This window comes from Saccostrea echinata, unplaced genomic scaffold (assembly GCF_033153115.1).
Source record: "Saccostrea echinata isolate AGI-Se365-2 ecotype Australia unplaced genomic scaffold, CSIRO_AGI_Sech_v1 ptg000001l, whole genome shotgun sequence".
Classification (NCBI taxonomy): Eukaryota; Metazoa; Mollusca; class Bivalvia; order Ostreida; family Ostreidae; genus Saccostrea; species Saccostrea echinata.
In genome coordinates this window covers 33,958,395-33,971,710 of record NW_026889750.1, presented here as the reverse complement: position 1 = coordinate 33,971,710, position 13,316 = coordinate 33,958,395, and the positions used below count along the sequence as shown (strand labels likewise).

The following is a 13,316-nucleotide window of genomic DNA, read 5'->3' as shown; positions in this document are numbered from 1 at the left end:
ATGTATGGGTTATGTGTATATGTTTAGTGTTTGTGTGTAAGTTGTCACTGTCACTAATAGCAAAATAACCTACTTTAGTAGATGGAGTTTACTATTATTAACATAGTTTTGTAGAGACCAAGTAAGGAATGATACCTGGTTTGTAAATTTCATACCTGGAGAAGCAAAGCCTCCCCTGGTATGAAATTTACTCACCAGGTATCATCTCTTACCCGGACACTACAAAACTATGTAACAAATTTACCCCACCAATGACCGATGCCATAATTATATACCAGTGCTTTAACACTATTATATGTGGTTTGTAAAGTTTTTGCGTGTCTTGGATCCACTATTTTGTTTCGACATTTCTGTACATTGACTATTGACAATGCAATGCTACCTAATCTTTTTTGTGAGTGTTTTGTGCAGTAATAACACAGTTTTGAAGAATTGTAGTAAAGCAAGAAAAAAGGTCCCATAATGTGTGCTTCTTACTGACGTTATTTAACTTTATTTGCTAACAGACATGTGGCAAGTCTCATATTAATTCGGGTTGTAAGTGTTACAAAAGAACACTTACTCTGTATTGACTGTGTATTGATTTTCAAGTGACTATATATATACAAGTATTACACTACCTTCACGTGACAGACTTCAAACAATGGTTAGGCAGGATTTCATCAAAAAATCAATAGAGGTGGGGTAAATAACAATATCTGGTGTCTGATTGGTAGCTTCTATTTCTTTTGGGAGCTGCTTGTGTCGTATAATTATACCCCCACTCCAAAGGAGAGGGGGGTATACTGTTTTACTCTTGAGTGTCTGTCTGTCCGTCTGTGTGTGTCTGTCTGTCGATAACAAATTTTCGTCGCAGTTTTCTCAGCAACTACTCATTGCAGATACTTGAAATTTTAGCACACTCTTTGTTTAATATGCCATATGGTGGAATTCATTTTTGTATGAATCTGAAGTCAACTTCCTGTTTATCCGTGCGTCTGTCCTTACCAAATTTTGTTGCAGTTTTCTCCGCAACTAAACATCGCTGATGCTTGAAATTTTAGCACATTCTTTATTTAGGCATGCAATGTGGTGGGATTCATTTTTATATGAATCCGATGTCAATGTTTATCTGTGTGTCTGTCCGTACCAAATTTCCGTCTTTTTTTCTCGGCAACTTCTCATTGCAGATGCTTGAAATTTTAGCACACTCTTTCTTTAGGCATGCCATATGCTGAGATTCATTTTTGTAGGAATTCTATGTCTTTTAACTGAACTTCTGAGGGTGTATGTTCACACCAGTAGCGGGGATATTACTAGTAAGCATTGGCTCACAGACTTCTTGTTTGTATCTGCTTACTACAGTCAAAGTCACTCTTAAGCAGCTTCTGTATCAACTGGTATATGATACCGCTGTAAAGTTGGACTAACTTGTGAGCCACGGAACTATGAGCATTGACTAGATCTGACCATAGCGGATCTTTGATATTTCACACCAAAAGTTGTCATGAAACAACATTAACTCCATCTTTGTGGGATTGCCATCAAACTTCATGCAGAGATTAACTATATGGGTAGTGAAATATGGAGATAACGAACAGTATTTAAGCTCAAAAGTCCATTGAAATAGCACTAATTGGGAGCAGAGCAAACAAAGACCTCTTAAAAACAGAGTTGGGATCAGGTCCCATGAAGGAGTAAGCATACCCTGTCGACCAGTCACACTCACTATTTGCTCCTTTTCATGATTGTGCAAATGGAAAAATCCATAGACAATTCAGTGTGTAAATAATGGCCTAACAATGAGTACGAAAAAACACCAGTCAGCATTTACCTAATAATAGATTGTATTTACTGACAAGGTCATTGTATCAACCATAGAATTTGCAAAATGCTGACTTTAAATGAGACTTGATATCTTTTTTTCATCAACTTGTTTGTCAATAGCTCCTCCTTTTAGAAATTGCTCTTACATAGAGCATGCTGTTGTGTATTGAATCAACTGGGAGATATAAACCCCATATGCAGGTGTGAAGGCTATATTATTCCTTTGAATAATTCAAAAATGGAGTAATGGGGACATGTTTAACAAACTTTTTGCTAGTATTTTGTCAGGTTATGTGACACTATCCAGTCCTTCATCAACTCCACCAAGAAAGATGATCCATCTCATTGAGTGCCTCACCTGTAATTTGATTTATTGGTATGTTTTACGTAAGTAAATGAACTGGTTAACAATATGCCAGGAGTGTCATTCTTTCTGGCTAAAGTGAATTTTATATTACCAGCTATTAGAATTTTCAGTCAATTATCAAAGTGATTAAAATGACTACATGTCCTGTATACAGAGAGGGAAGCTGCCAGAAAATTATGTATTCAAAAGCATTTTTTTAAGTACTTATATTTTTGAAATGAACATGGAAGGGAAAGAGTAATTGTGAGGCAGGTTTTAATAGTCTCTAGAATTTAAAAAAAAATGTGACAAGTATTTCGAAGTAATAATTACATCATTATAGTGACATAAAGAGTAGGGACACCAAAGCAAAATACTGATTGATGGTAATTTAAGCAATGCAGCTTTCTGGTGTAAAATCGGCAAGGAGCATGTAAACTAACTTATTTAAATTAATGCAAGTTTTGAGGATTTTTTAAAATTTTCTGTTGGCCTCCATTCCTGTTTTTACAAGCAGAAGGAAACATTGGCCTCAATTTAGGGATAAGATATGATATAGTGCCTTGCTAGATATCTCTCTCCTATTTTCTAGAACAACCTGTCCATTAGAAAATTCTCGGTAATTTAAGCTTTTATTCTTTCTTAGCAAAGAAAGGATTGGCTTGCTTTGACCCAACAGTGAAGAGAAGTCCCCTAAATCTACTGAGGACAACCTTGAAAGGTGCAGTAAGATTCTTGCTTTTTTTCTTGCTCGCATTTCTTATCATGTTAACCTTGTTTTTAAATGATCTAGACTTGGTCCCACTTTGACTTTCTGATTTTAAATTGACAGGATGTAGACCAGCAGAGCCAAGAAGAAGCAACAGGATATAAAACCATCTAGCAGCAGCCAAGCAGTCTCTAATAGGTATCATCTTGTCATTTTTTTTCCCATTGTTTTGGTACTGTACTAATCCTGTGTCAGAATCAATCATTACCAAGGGCACAAGGAGGGATGGCCAGATAGCTGGGAAGATCACAATGGAGAGGAGACTATTGCCAGGATATAGGGTATCCACTATGTCAACAGGCCAAGATTGGCCAAAGTGGTAAGAAACAAGCTATATTTGTTGCATTTTGGATTTCTGTTGATCCAAATAAGGGACTTATTTGACTCATTGAATCTCTATGTTAACAGATTAATGGTTTAACAAGCCTTGATCCCTACAAAAAAGACTCAATTATTTGTCACAATGAGTCCAAGAAGCAAGGATCAACTGCAGCCAACCTTAGAATAAAGGGTAAGATACAAACGCTAACTCTTTTTCCTTGTACAGACTCCATTTATTGTTCTTTTTCATATATGATGTAGATTTGGACCTCTTTTGATTATAAATTTGTATTTTGCAGAAGCATAGAGAGACAGTACCTATCTTAAGATAAAGCAGAGTGCATCACTTGCTAGCAAGAGCACACAGAGCTGAAATTGATTGATCTGTTAACACTCAGGTGACTGTAAGACAAAAACTGTACTTCTTTCTCTATTTCAGTTTCAACACTCTCTCTCATCACTTGATTAAAATTAGATTACTTAACTACATTCTATTTTTAACAGACGGAGGGTAAGGCAACCCTAGATTCTATGTTCAAGAGCAGAGTAGTGATTGACTGCAGTGTTCCTTAGAGTGGAGGTAAGACACATTCTCTACTCCATTCAGTCCGATAGATTTCATACTTTCATTTGATGAAATCCAATAACTTTTGTTTCGTTGACCACTTCATATCTTGTGTAAACAGGAAGAAGGTTAGACTTGCCTGTCAGTAAGGCTAGAACTAGAGAACAAGATTAAGGACAGACTGTGGTTTTACCTAGAAGGGAAGGTAAGATGCAAATTCTTTGTTGACTCTTCGAAAGTTTTTCTCTTTGCCATTTGATTAAATCTTAGTACTAGTGTTGTCCATGAGCACCTGGCCCCAGGATCATGAAACATCTTAAGCTTAATTAGGTCAAAATTTATATGTTGTACTAAAATGTTGTAGAAGTCAAGTAGTCCAAAATTCAAATATTTTTCAATATTGATTTGCAAAAGTGTTGTTATCTGTAAATTTAGAGATTAATTTAGTCATCAATAAAAATTTCACAGGCGACTGAAAATTTCACTTAAGTCTAAGTCTGTTTCATGATCCTGGGGAGTGGAGTTCATAACATAAAGCTCGTGTGGAAAAACTGGAAAACTATTGCCCTTGACCCTCAGCCTCAGTCATCAGTTTCTGAGGTCTTTCCCACTACTTTGGGACAACAGTTTTACAGTTTCCCTAGTAGTCATAGAAATACCGTAATTTTTGGGGTATATGTCGATGTGGTATATAGGTCGAAAGGCTCATTTTCAGCCGTAATTTTTAAAAATCCTTAGATAGGACGATTCGGAAGATAGGACGAGGCTTTGTTTATCGATTTTCTATAGAGACTCTCGTAGATACTACGTATCAGAACATGTAAAACTCTTTAACTTAACCCGTGATATTAACGTACTGAGAAAATAAACTGATATTTTTTTTTGAGTAGAGCATTTTAATAGTGTTTTATACAAACATAGTTAAAACTTCCTTGAATTGTGATATAACGTATTTTCTCCAACTTGCCTGTTCAGTGCCACCGTAGTTTGACTCTGTCATTAAACACATATTAAATACGGTACTATACAACAGCTATAAATAGGAAAATACCCGAAATCAAACAATAATCATTTCCATTTTAGAACATCGTGGACACATTCTTTTATTCCGACATTATTTACCAGGGTACAATATTAACTTCGATGACCGCCATTTTTATATTTCTTGTCCAGGGATTTGCAAAAACATGCAATTGACTATTACATGTAACAGTGAGCAATTGAAATTAATCATATTAACATGCTATAATTTGCTTGAGATATTGTTGTAAAAAATAAATATAATTGAGAGTACATTCGCAATTTAACAGTCATCAGGAATTTCACAGTTTTGTTTGTTCAGTGATGTATAGCACTAATACCCCCTGTAACGGCACGTGGATTTGTTAATCATGCCCCGCAGGTGTTTAAAGCAACACAGGTGTTAACACCTTTGTGTACACAGTGTATATCCCTTTATCTGTCACACAATTAAAATTCTATTAGAAGCCAATCTTTGTATAATTCTGTGTATCCCTTAGGATATAAAACAAAATAGTTATGAGTAGCGGTAGATTTGGTAAATAATTTTAGGAATTAACTGGCAACAATTTATTTCGCGCATTTTACATTTAAATAAATATCACAAAACAATGAAAAAATATTTAGGTATACTATTTCAATTAATTGGTACAAATAAATGGTAAAAAGAAAAAATTAAAATTGCGATTGTGAAAACTCTTCCATATTTTAAACTTTGATATGGTTGCAGTTTTATTTTTAGTAAACGATTGCGACTTCCAACTTCACAAGATGGACACAGCATGTTGTAAATGGATACTTTGAGACATTATTTACTAGATGATATAAGTTTTTGTGTACATCAACGGATATTTAATGGAACTTATTTTGTAAGAAATCAATGGAATAAATATTTAATTCTTTATTGTTTATTATTTTTTTCTCGGTAAAGTAATTTTAAAAAATACGAAAATAGCACAGATCTGCTTTAAAATTGACTAAATTTTACTGATTTGGGGACATTTTTCATAAACTTGAGTCTTAGATAGGTCGATTCGTTAAATAGGACGACCCCAGTGGTTCTGAGAAAAAAAGTATCGTCCTATCTTCCAAAACTTACGGTAAGTGTGTAATACAGCTTACTGTAAAAAAATATTTTTAAAAAAAAGAATAAAAAATGTCATGAATAATAATTGGTTTACAGTATTTTTTCTTTTATAATTGGTACTGATGAATTGTACCATTCCCAAAGCCAAAAAAGTTAATTTTATTCCAATTTTGAGACTAAATAATCCCATTTTAACTGCCAAGGAACAGACTATGATGATGTAATTATTTTCATATAAAATGTATAAGTTTACATAATGTTGTATGTGTTAATATATAATTAGGCTAGAATAAACACAAAATAAATTTCATTTGTCGTGGGTTTAACATTTAATAGCACATTGAACATTTTAGTTTAGAAATTAGATTTATTTGGTAACAGTTATTGAAACATTTTGCAAATGTAGTTTAGACAGAATGGAGCCAATGGTACCCAGGAAGCCCGAGAAAAGGTTGTATTTTGATCTTGTAAGCCCAAAATAAGGTGAGCTGTATTTTTGTTTTTGCATGTATTTTGGTTTCCCATCCTCTCTCCTTCCCTTTCTTACTTACATTACTAACATAACTAACCTTTTTGCCCTTTTCATTTATAATTGTTTGTGTCTTTCCCAAATATGTAATTGTCACGTTTTTTGTTTGTGAATGATGCATTAAAAGACTTCTTTTATTAAATAGTTTTAGTACTGTAATAATTTTTGTGTCAGTTTCTATCATTGTCAAGGGCACAAGGACGGATGGACAGATGGCAAGGGAGACCACAATGAAGAGGAGACCATTGCCAGGATACAGGGTATCCACAATTATAACCAGCCAACATTGGCAAAAGTGGTAAGAAACGGGCAGCATTTGTTGCATTTTAGATTTAGATTTTCTATTTTCACTTTATTCAAGCCTGGTACTGGTACTTATTTGACTCTTGACTCTGTATGTTAACAGAATAATAGTTAACCTCAATCCCACTATAGAGGAATGACAACATAAGGCTTGTGAGGAGGATTCCAGGGAGTTGGGATCAATTGAAGCCAACCATCGAATAAAGGGTAAGTTACAAATCACTGATTCCATTTCTTTTGCTCATCTTAACAGTTGTAAACTGAACTCTCTTTGATCTGGAATCTCAGGATCCAACCAACTAAAATACCAAGAGCGTAAATAAACTGCGTCCAACCTTTCAGATGACGACAGGTAAAGACAGATGCAAAATTGTGGGTGACCATACAATGACAAGGAGACCAATACCAGGATACAGGGTATCCACTACGTCAACAAGTCCACTATATAAGCAACAGGCCAACATTGGCCAAAGTGGTAGGAAACAAGAACATTTGTTGCATTTTGTATTTCTCTTTTCTATTTTCACTTTATTCAAGCCTGGTGATGGTTTTAGTACTAGTTTGACCTCTTGACTCTTTATGTTACAGAATAATAGTTAGCCTCAATCCCACTACAAAGAATGACAACAGCACTTGTGAAGAGGAGCCCAGGGATTAAAGATCAACTGATCCAATACCATCAAAGTCAGGATAAGAAAAAATAACTCATCTGTTTCCAATTCATGTGCTCATCTTAACTTCTGTAGACTAAGCCTCCTTTGATCTGAAATATCAGTGTATCATACCAAGTAATGTACTAAGAGCAATAAATAAACTGCATCCAACCATGCAGGTGACAAGGATGGACAGATGCCAAATTGAGGATGATGGCATAATGGAGGACATCACAAGGAAGAGGAGGACATCACAAGGAAGAGGAGGGAATCGCAAGGAAGAGGAGGACATCACAAGGAAGAGGAGGAACACACGAGGAAGACATCACAAGGAAGAGGAGGAACACACAAGGAAGAGGAGGACATCACAAGGAAGTGGAGAAACACACATAGAAGAGGAGACCATTGCTAGGATACAGTGTATCCACTACGTTGGCCAAATTGGTTGGAAACAAGCTTCATATGTTAAATTTTTGGATTGCTATGTTTTATTCTTAGTAAACCTAATTAGGACACACATTAGACCTCTTGACCCTTCATGTTTACAGATTAATGGTTAAACAAGCTTCAATCTTGTGGCAGAGAACACATATCACTCTTTAGGAGTCCAGAGAACGGGAACAGAGATCCGCTGCAACCAGCCATGGAAGAAAGGGTAAGTTACAAATCAAATGTGCTAAATCCATTGTGCAATTTACACATGATAATGATTGGGGTCTCTTGTGATGTAAAATTTTTGTCTTTAAGAAACAGGACAACCAGACCCTTCCACTGTCAAAGGTCAGGAAGATTACATCACCTGCCAGCAAGAGTACCAAGAGCTGGACACAAGACGAACACACAGTGAGGAGAAGTACATTGCCAGGGTACCAGATATCCATTATGCCAGCAGCCATTTATTAGTCAAAGTGGTAAGAAACAAGCTGCATTTGTTGCACCATTAGATTTCTGTTTTCTACACATATAACACATATTTGACTCTAAACTCTTTATGTTCACAGAATAATGCTTTGGCAAATGATCACACTGAAGAGAGCAAATCAATCACTTGTTAGGATAAGTCCAGGGAGCAGGAATCAACAGCAGCCAACCATGGAAGAAAGGGTAAGCCGATTATATTATACATGACATTCTTTAATCATGAATTGACAATAAAAACTGGTAAATTCAAAGGTACATCTTCACATGTTTTGGTACTGAACTAATCTTGTTCATATTCTGTCATTGCTAAGGGCACAGTGGAGGTATGGAGCCAGCACCACTTTCAGGAAGAGAAGAGCATTGCCAGAATATGGGGTATCCAGTATGTAAGCAACAGGCCAACATTGTCCAAAGTGGTAGGAAACAAGAACATTTGTTGCATTTTGTATTTCTCTTTTCTATTTTCACTTTATTCGAGCTTTGTGATGGTTTTAGTACTAGTTTGACCTCTTGACTCTTTATGTTAACAGAATAATAGTTAGCCTCAATCCCACTACAAAGAATGACAACAGCACTTGTGAAGAGAAGCCCAGGGATTAAAGATAAACTTATCCAATACAATCAAAGTCAGGGTAAGAAGAAATAACTCATCCGATTGCAATTCATGTGCTCATCTTAACTTATGTAGACTAAGCCTCCTTTGATCTGAAATATCAGTGTATCATACCAAGTAATGTACTAAGAGCTTAAATAAACTGCATCCAACCATGCAGGTGACAACAAGGATCGACAGATGCCAAATTGAGGATGATGGCATAATGAAGAATAGAACCATATAAGGAAGATGAGGATCACCCAAGGAAGAAGAGGACATCACAAGGAAGAAGAGGACATCACAAGGAAGAGGAGGAACACACAAGGAAGAGGAAGACATCACAAGGAAGAGGAGGACATCACAAGGAAGAGGAGGAACACACATTGAAGAGGAGGACATCACAAGGAAGAGGAGGAACACACATAGAAGAGGAGGCCATTGCTAGGATACAAGGTATCCACTACGTTGGCCAAATTGGTAGGAAACAAGCTTCATATGTTGCATTTTTTGGATTGCTATGTTTTATTCTTAGTAAACCTAATTAGGACACACATTAGACCTCTTGACCCTTCATGTTAACAGATTAATGGTTAAACAAGCTTCAATCTTGTGGCAGAGAACACATATCACTCTTTAGGAGTCCAGAGAACGGGAACAGAGATCCGCTGAAACCAGCCATGGAAGAAAGGGTAAGTTACAAATCAAATGTGCTAAATCCATTGTGCAATTTCACACATGATAATGATTGGGGTCTCTTGTGATGTAAAATTTTTGTCTTTAAGAAACAGGACAACCAGACCCTTCCACTGTCAAAGGTCTGGAAGATTACATCACCTGCCAGCAAGAGTACCAAGAGCTGGACACAAGATGAACACACAGTGAAGAAGAGTACATTGTCAGGGTACAGGATCTCCATTATGCCAGCAGCCATTTATTAGTCAAAGTGGTAAGAAACAAGCTGCATTTGTTGCACCATTAGATTTCTGTTTTCTACACATATAACACATATTTGACTCTAAACTCTTTATGTTCACAGAATAATGCTTTGGCAAATGATCACACTGAAGAGAGCAAATCAATCACTTGTTAGGATAAGTCCAGGGAGCAGGAATCAACAGCAGCCAACCATGGAAGAAAGGGTAAGCCAATTATATTATATATGACATTCTTTAATCATGAATTGACAATAAAAACTGGTAAATTCAGAGGTACATCTTCACATGTTTTGGTACTGAACTAATCTTGTTCATATTCTGTCATTGCTAAGGGCACAGTGGAGGTATGGAGCCAGCACCACTTTCAGGAAGAGAAGAGCATTGCCAGAATATGGGGTATCCACTATGTAAGCAACAGGCCAACATTGTCCAAAGTGGTAGGAAACAAGAACATTTGTTGCATTTTGCATTTCTCTTTTCTATTTTCACTTTATTCAAGCCTGGTGATGGTTTTAGTACTAGTTTGACCTCTTGACTCTTTATGTTAACAGAATAATAGTTAGCCTCAATCCCACTACAAAGAATGACAACAGCACTTGTGAAGAGGAGCCCAGGGATTAAAGATCAACTGATCCAATACCATCAAAGTCAGGATAAGAAAAAATAACTCATCTGTTTCCAATTCATGTGCTCATCTTAACTTCTGTAGACTAAGCCTCCTTTGATCTGAAATATCAGTGTATCATACCAAGTAATGTACTAAGAGCAATAAATAAACTGCATCCAACCATGCAGGTGACAAGGATGGACAGATGCCAAATTGAGGATGATGGCATAATGGAGGACATCACAAGGAAGAGGAGGACATCACAAGGAAGAGGAGGGAATCACAAGGAAGAGGAGGACATCACAAGGAAGAGGAGGAACACACGAGGAAGACATCACAAGGAAGAGGAGGAACACACAAGGAAGAGGAGGACATCACAAGGAAGTGGAGAAACACACATAGAAGAGGAGACCATTGCTAGGATACAGGGTATCCACTACGTTGGCCAAATTGGTTGGAAACAAGCTTCATATGTTGCATTTTTGGATTGCTATGTTTTATTCTTAGTAAACCTAATTAGGACACACATTAGACCTCTTGACCCTTCATGTTAACAGATTAATGGTTAAACAAGCTTCAATCTTGTGGCAGAGAACACATATCACTCTTTAGGAGTCCAGAGAACGGGAACAGAGATCCGCTGAAACCAGCCATGGAAGAAAGGGTAAGTTACAAATCAAATGTGCTAAATCCATTGTGCAATTTCACACATGATAATGATTGGGGTGTCTTGTGATGTAAAATTTTTCTTTAAGAAACAGGACAACCAGACCCTTACACTGTCAAAGGTCAGGAAGATTACATCACCTGCCAGCAAGAGAACCAAGAGCTGGACAGAAGATGAACACACAGTAAAGAGGAGTACATTGCCAGGGTACAGGGTCTCCATTATGCCAGCAGCCATTTATTAGTCAAAGTGGTAAGAAACACATATAACACATATTTGACTCTAAACTCTTTATGTTCACAGAATAATGCTTGGCAAATGATCACACTGAAGAGAGCAAATCAATCACTTGTTAGGATAAGTCCAGGGAGCAGGAATCAACAGCAGCCAACCATGGAAGAAAGGGTAAGCCGATTATATTATACATGACATTCTTTAATCATGAATTGACAAAAAAACTGGTAAATTCAGAGGTACATCTTCACATGTTTTAGTACTGAAGTAATCTTGTTCATATTCTGTCATTGCTTAAGGCACAGTGGAGGTATGGAGCCAGCACCACTTTCAGGAAGAGAAGAGCATTGCCAGAATATGGGGTATCACTATGTAAGCAACAGGCCAACATTGTCCAAAGTGGTAGAAATCAAGAACATTTGTTGCATTTTGCATTTCTCTTTTCTATTTTCACTTTATTCGAGCTTTGTGATGGTTTTAGTACTAGTTTGACCTCTTGACTCTTTATGTTAACAGAATAATAGTTAGCCTCAATCCCACTACAAAGAATGACAACAGCACTTGTGAAGAGGAGCCCAGGGATTAAAGATCAACTGAATCCTAAAGCATTAAAGTCAGGGTAAAAAAGAAATAACTCATCTGATTCCAATTCATGTGCTCATCTTAACTTATATAGACTAAGCCTCCTTTGATCTGAAATATCAGTGTATCATACCAAATAATGTACTAAAAGCAATAAATAAACTGCATCCAACCATGCAGGTGACAACAAGGATGGACAGATGCCAAACTGAGGATAATGGCATAATGAAGAATAGGACAATACAATGAAGATGAGGATCACACAAGGAAGAGGAGGACATCACAAGGAAGAGGAGAACCACACATTGAAGAAGAGGACATCACAAGGAAGAGGAGGACCACACAAGGAAGAGGAGGACATCACAAGGAAGAGGAGGAACACACATAGAAGAGGAGGCCATTGCTAGGATACAAGGTATCCACTACGTTGGCCAAATTGGTAGGAAACAAGCTTCATATGTTGCATTTTTTGGATTGCTATGTTTTATTCTTAGTAAACCTAATTAGGACACACATTAGACCTCTTGACCCTTCATGTTAACAGATTAATGGTTAAACAAGCTTCAATCTTGTGGCAGAGAACACATATCACTCTTTAGGAGTCCAGAGAACGGGAACAGAGATCCACTGCAACCAGCCATGGAAGAAAGGGTAAGTTACAAATCAAATGTGCTAAATCCATTGTGCAATTTCACACATGATAATGATTGGGGTGTCTTGTGATGTAAAATTTTTGTCTTTAAGAAACAGGACAACCAGACCCTTACATTGTCAAAGGTCTGGAAAATTACATCACCTGTCAGCAAAAGTACCAAGAGCTGTACACAAGATGAACACACAGTAAAGAGGAGTACATTGCCAGGGTACAGGGTCTCCATTATGCCAGCAGCCATTTCTTAGTCAAAGTGGTAAGAAACAAGCTGCATTTGTTGCACCATTAGATTTCTGTTTTCTACACATATAACACATATTTGACTCTAAACTCTTTATGTTCACAGAATAATGCTTTTGCAAATGATCACACTGAAGAGAGCAAATCAATCACTTGTTAGGATAAGTCCAGGGAGCAGGAATCAACAGCAGCCAACCATGGAAGAAAGGGTAAGCCAATTATATTATATATGACATTCTTTAATCATGAATTGACAATAAAAACTGGTAAATTCAGAGGTACATCTTCACATGTTTTAGTACTGAACTAATCTTGTTCATATTCTGTCATTGCTTAAGGCACAGTGGAGGTATGGAGCCAGCACCATTTTCAGGAAGAGAAGAGCAATCCCAGAATATGAGGTATCCACTATATAAGTGTAAACGTTGATTTTAATAACAACGAAGGAAGTTTGGGTTCAATTAATAAATTGTATATTCCATCA

General features: G+C 36.7%; 2 protein-coding genes across 2 annotated transcripts in view; one reads left to right on the top strand and one right to left on the bottom strand.

Annotated features, from left to right (window-relative positions):
- The window catches only part of LOC133190405 (gamma-interferon-inducible lysosomal thiol reductase-like), a 270,569-nt gene that overhangs the window by 176,243 nt on the left and 81,010 nt on the right, over positions 1-13,316 (bottom strand). The gene's annotated exons all lie outside the window — the stretch shown is intronic.
- LOC133196957 (trichohyalin-like) lies at positions 7,588-12,328 on the top strand. The gene is made up of 16 exons (XM_061332803.1): positions 7,588-7,830; positions 8,003-8,054; positions 8,147-8,310; positions 8,432-8,503; positions 8,632-8,736; positions 9,161-9,368; positions 9,534-9,604; positions 9,698-9,816; positions 9,952-10,054; positions 10,183-10,287; positions 10,646-10,897; positions 11,032-11,121; positions 11,213-11,308; positions 11,428-11,529; positions 11,658-11,760; positions 12,177-12,328. The coding sequence occupies exons 1-16, from the start codon at positions 7,588-7,590 to the stop codon at positions 12,326-12,328; spliced, it is 2,037 nt and encodes a 678-aa protein (XP_061188787.1).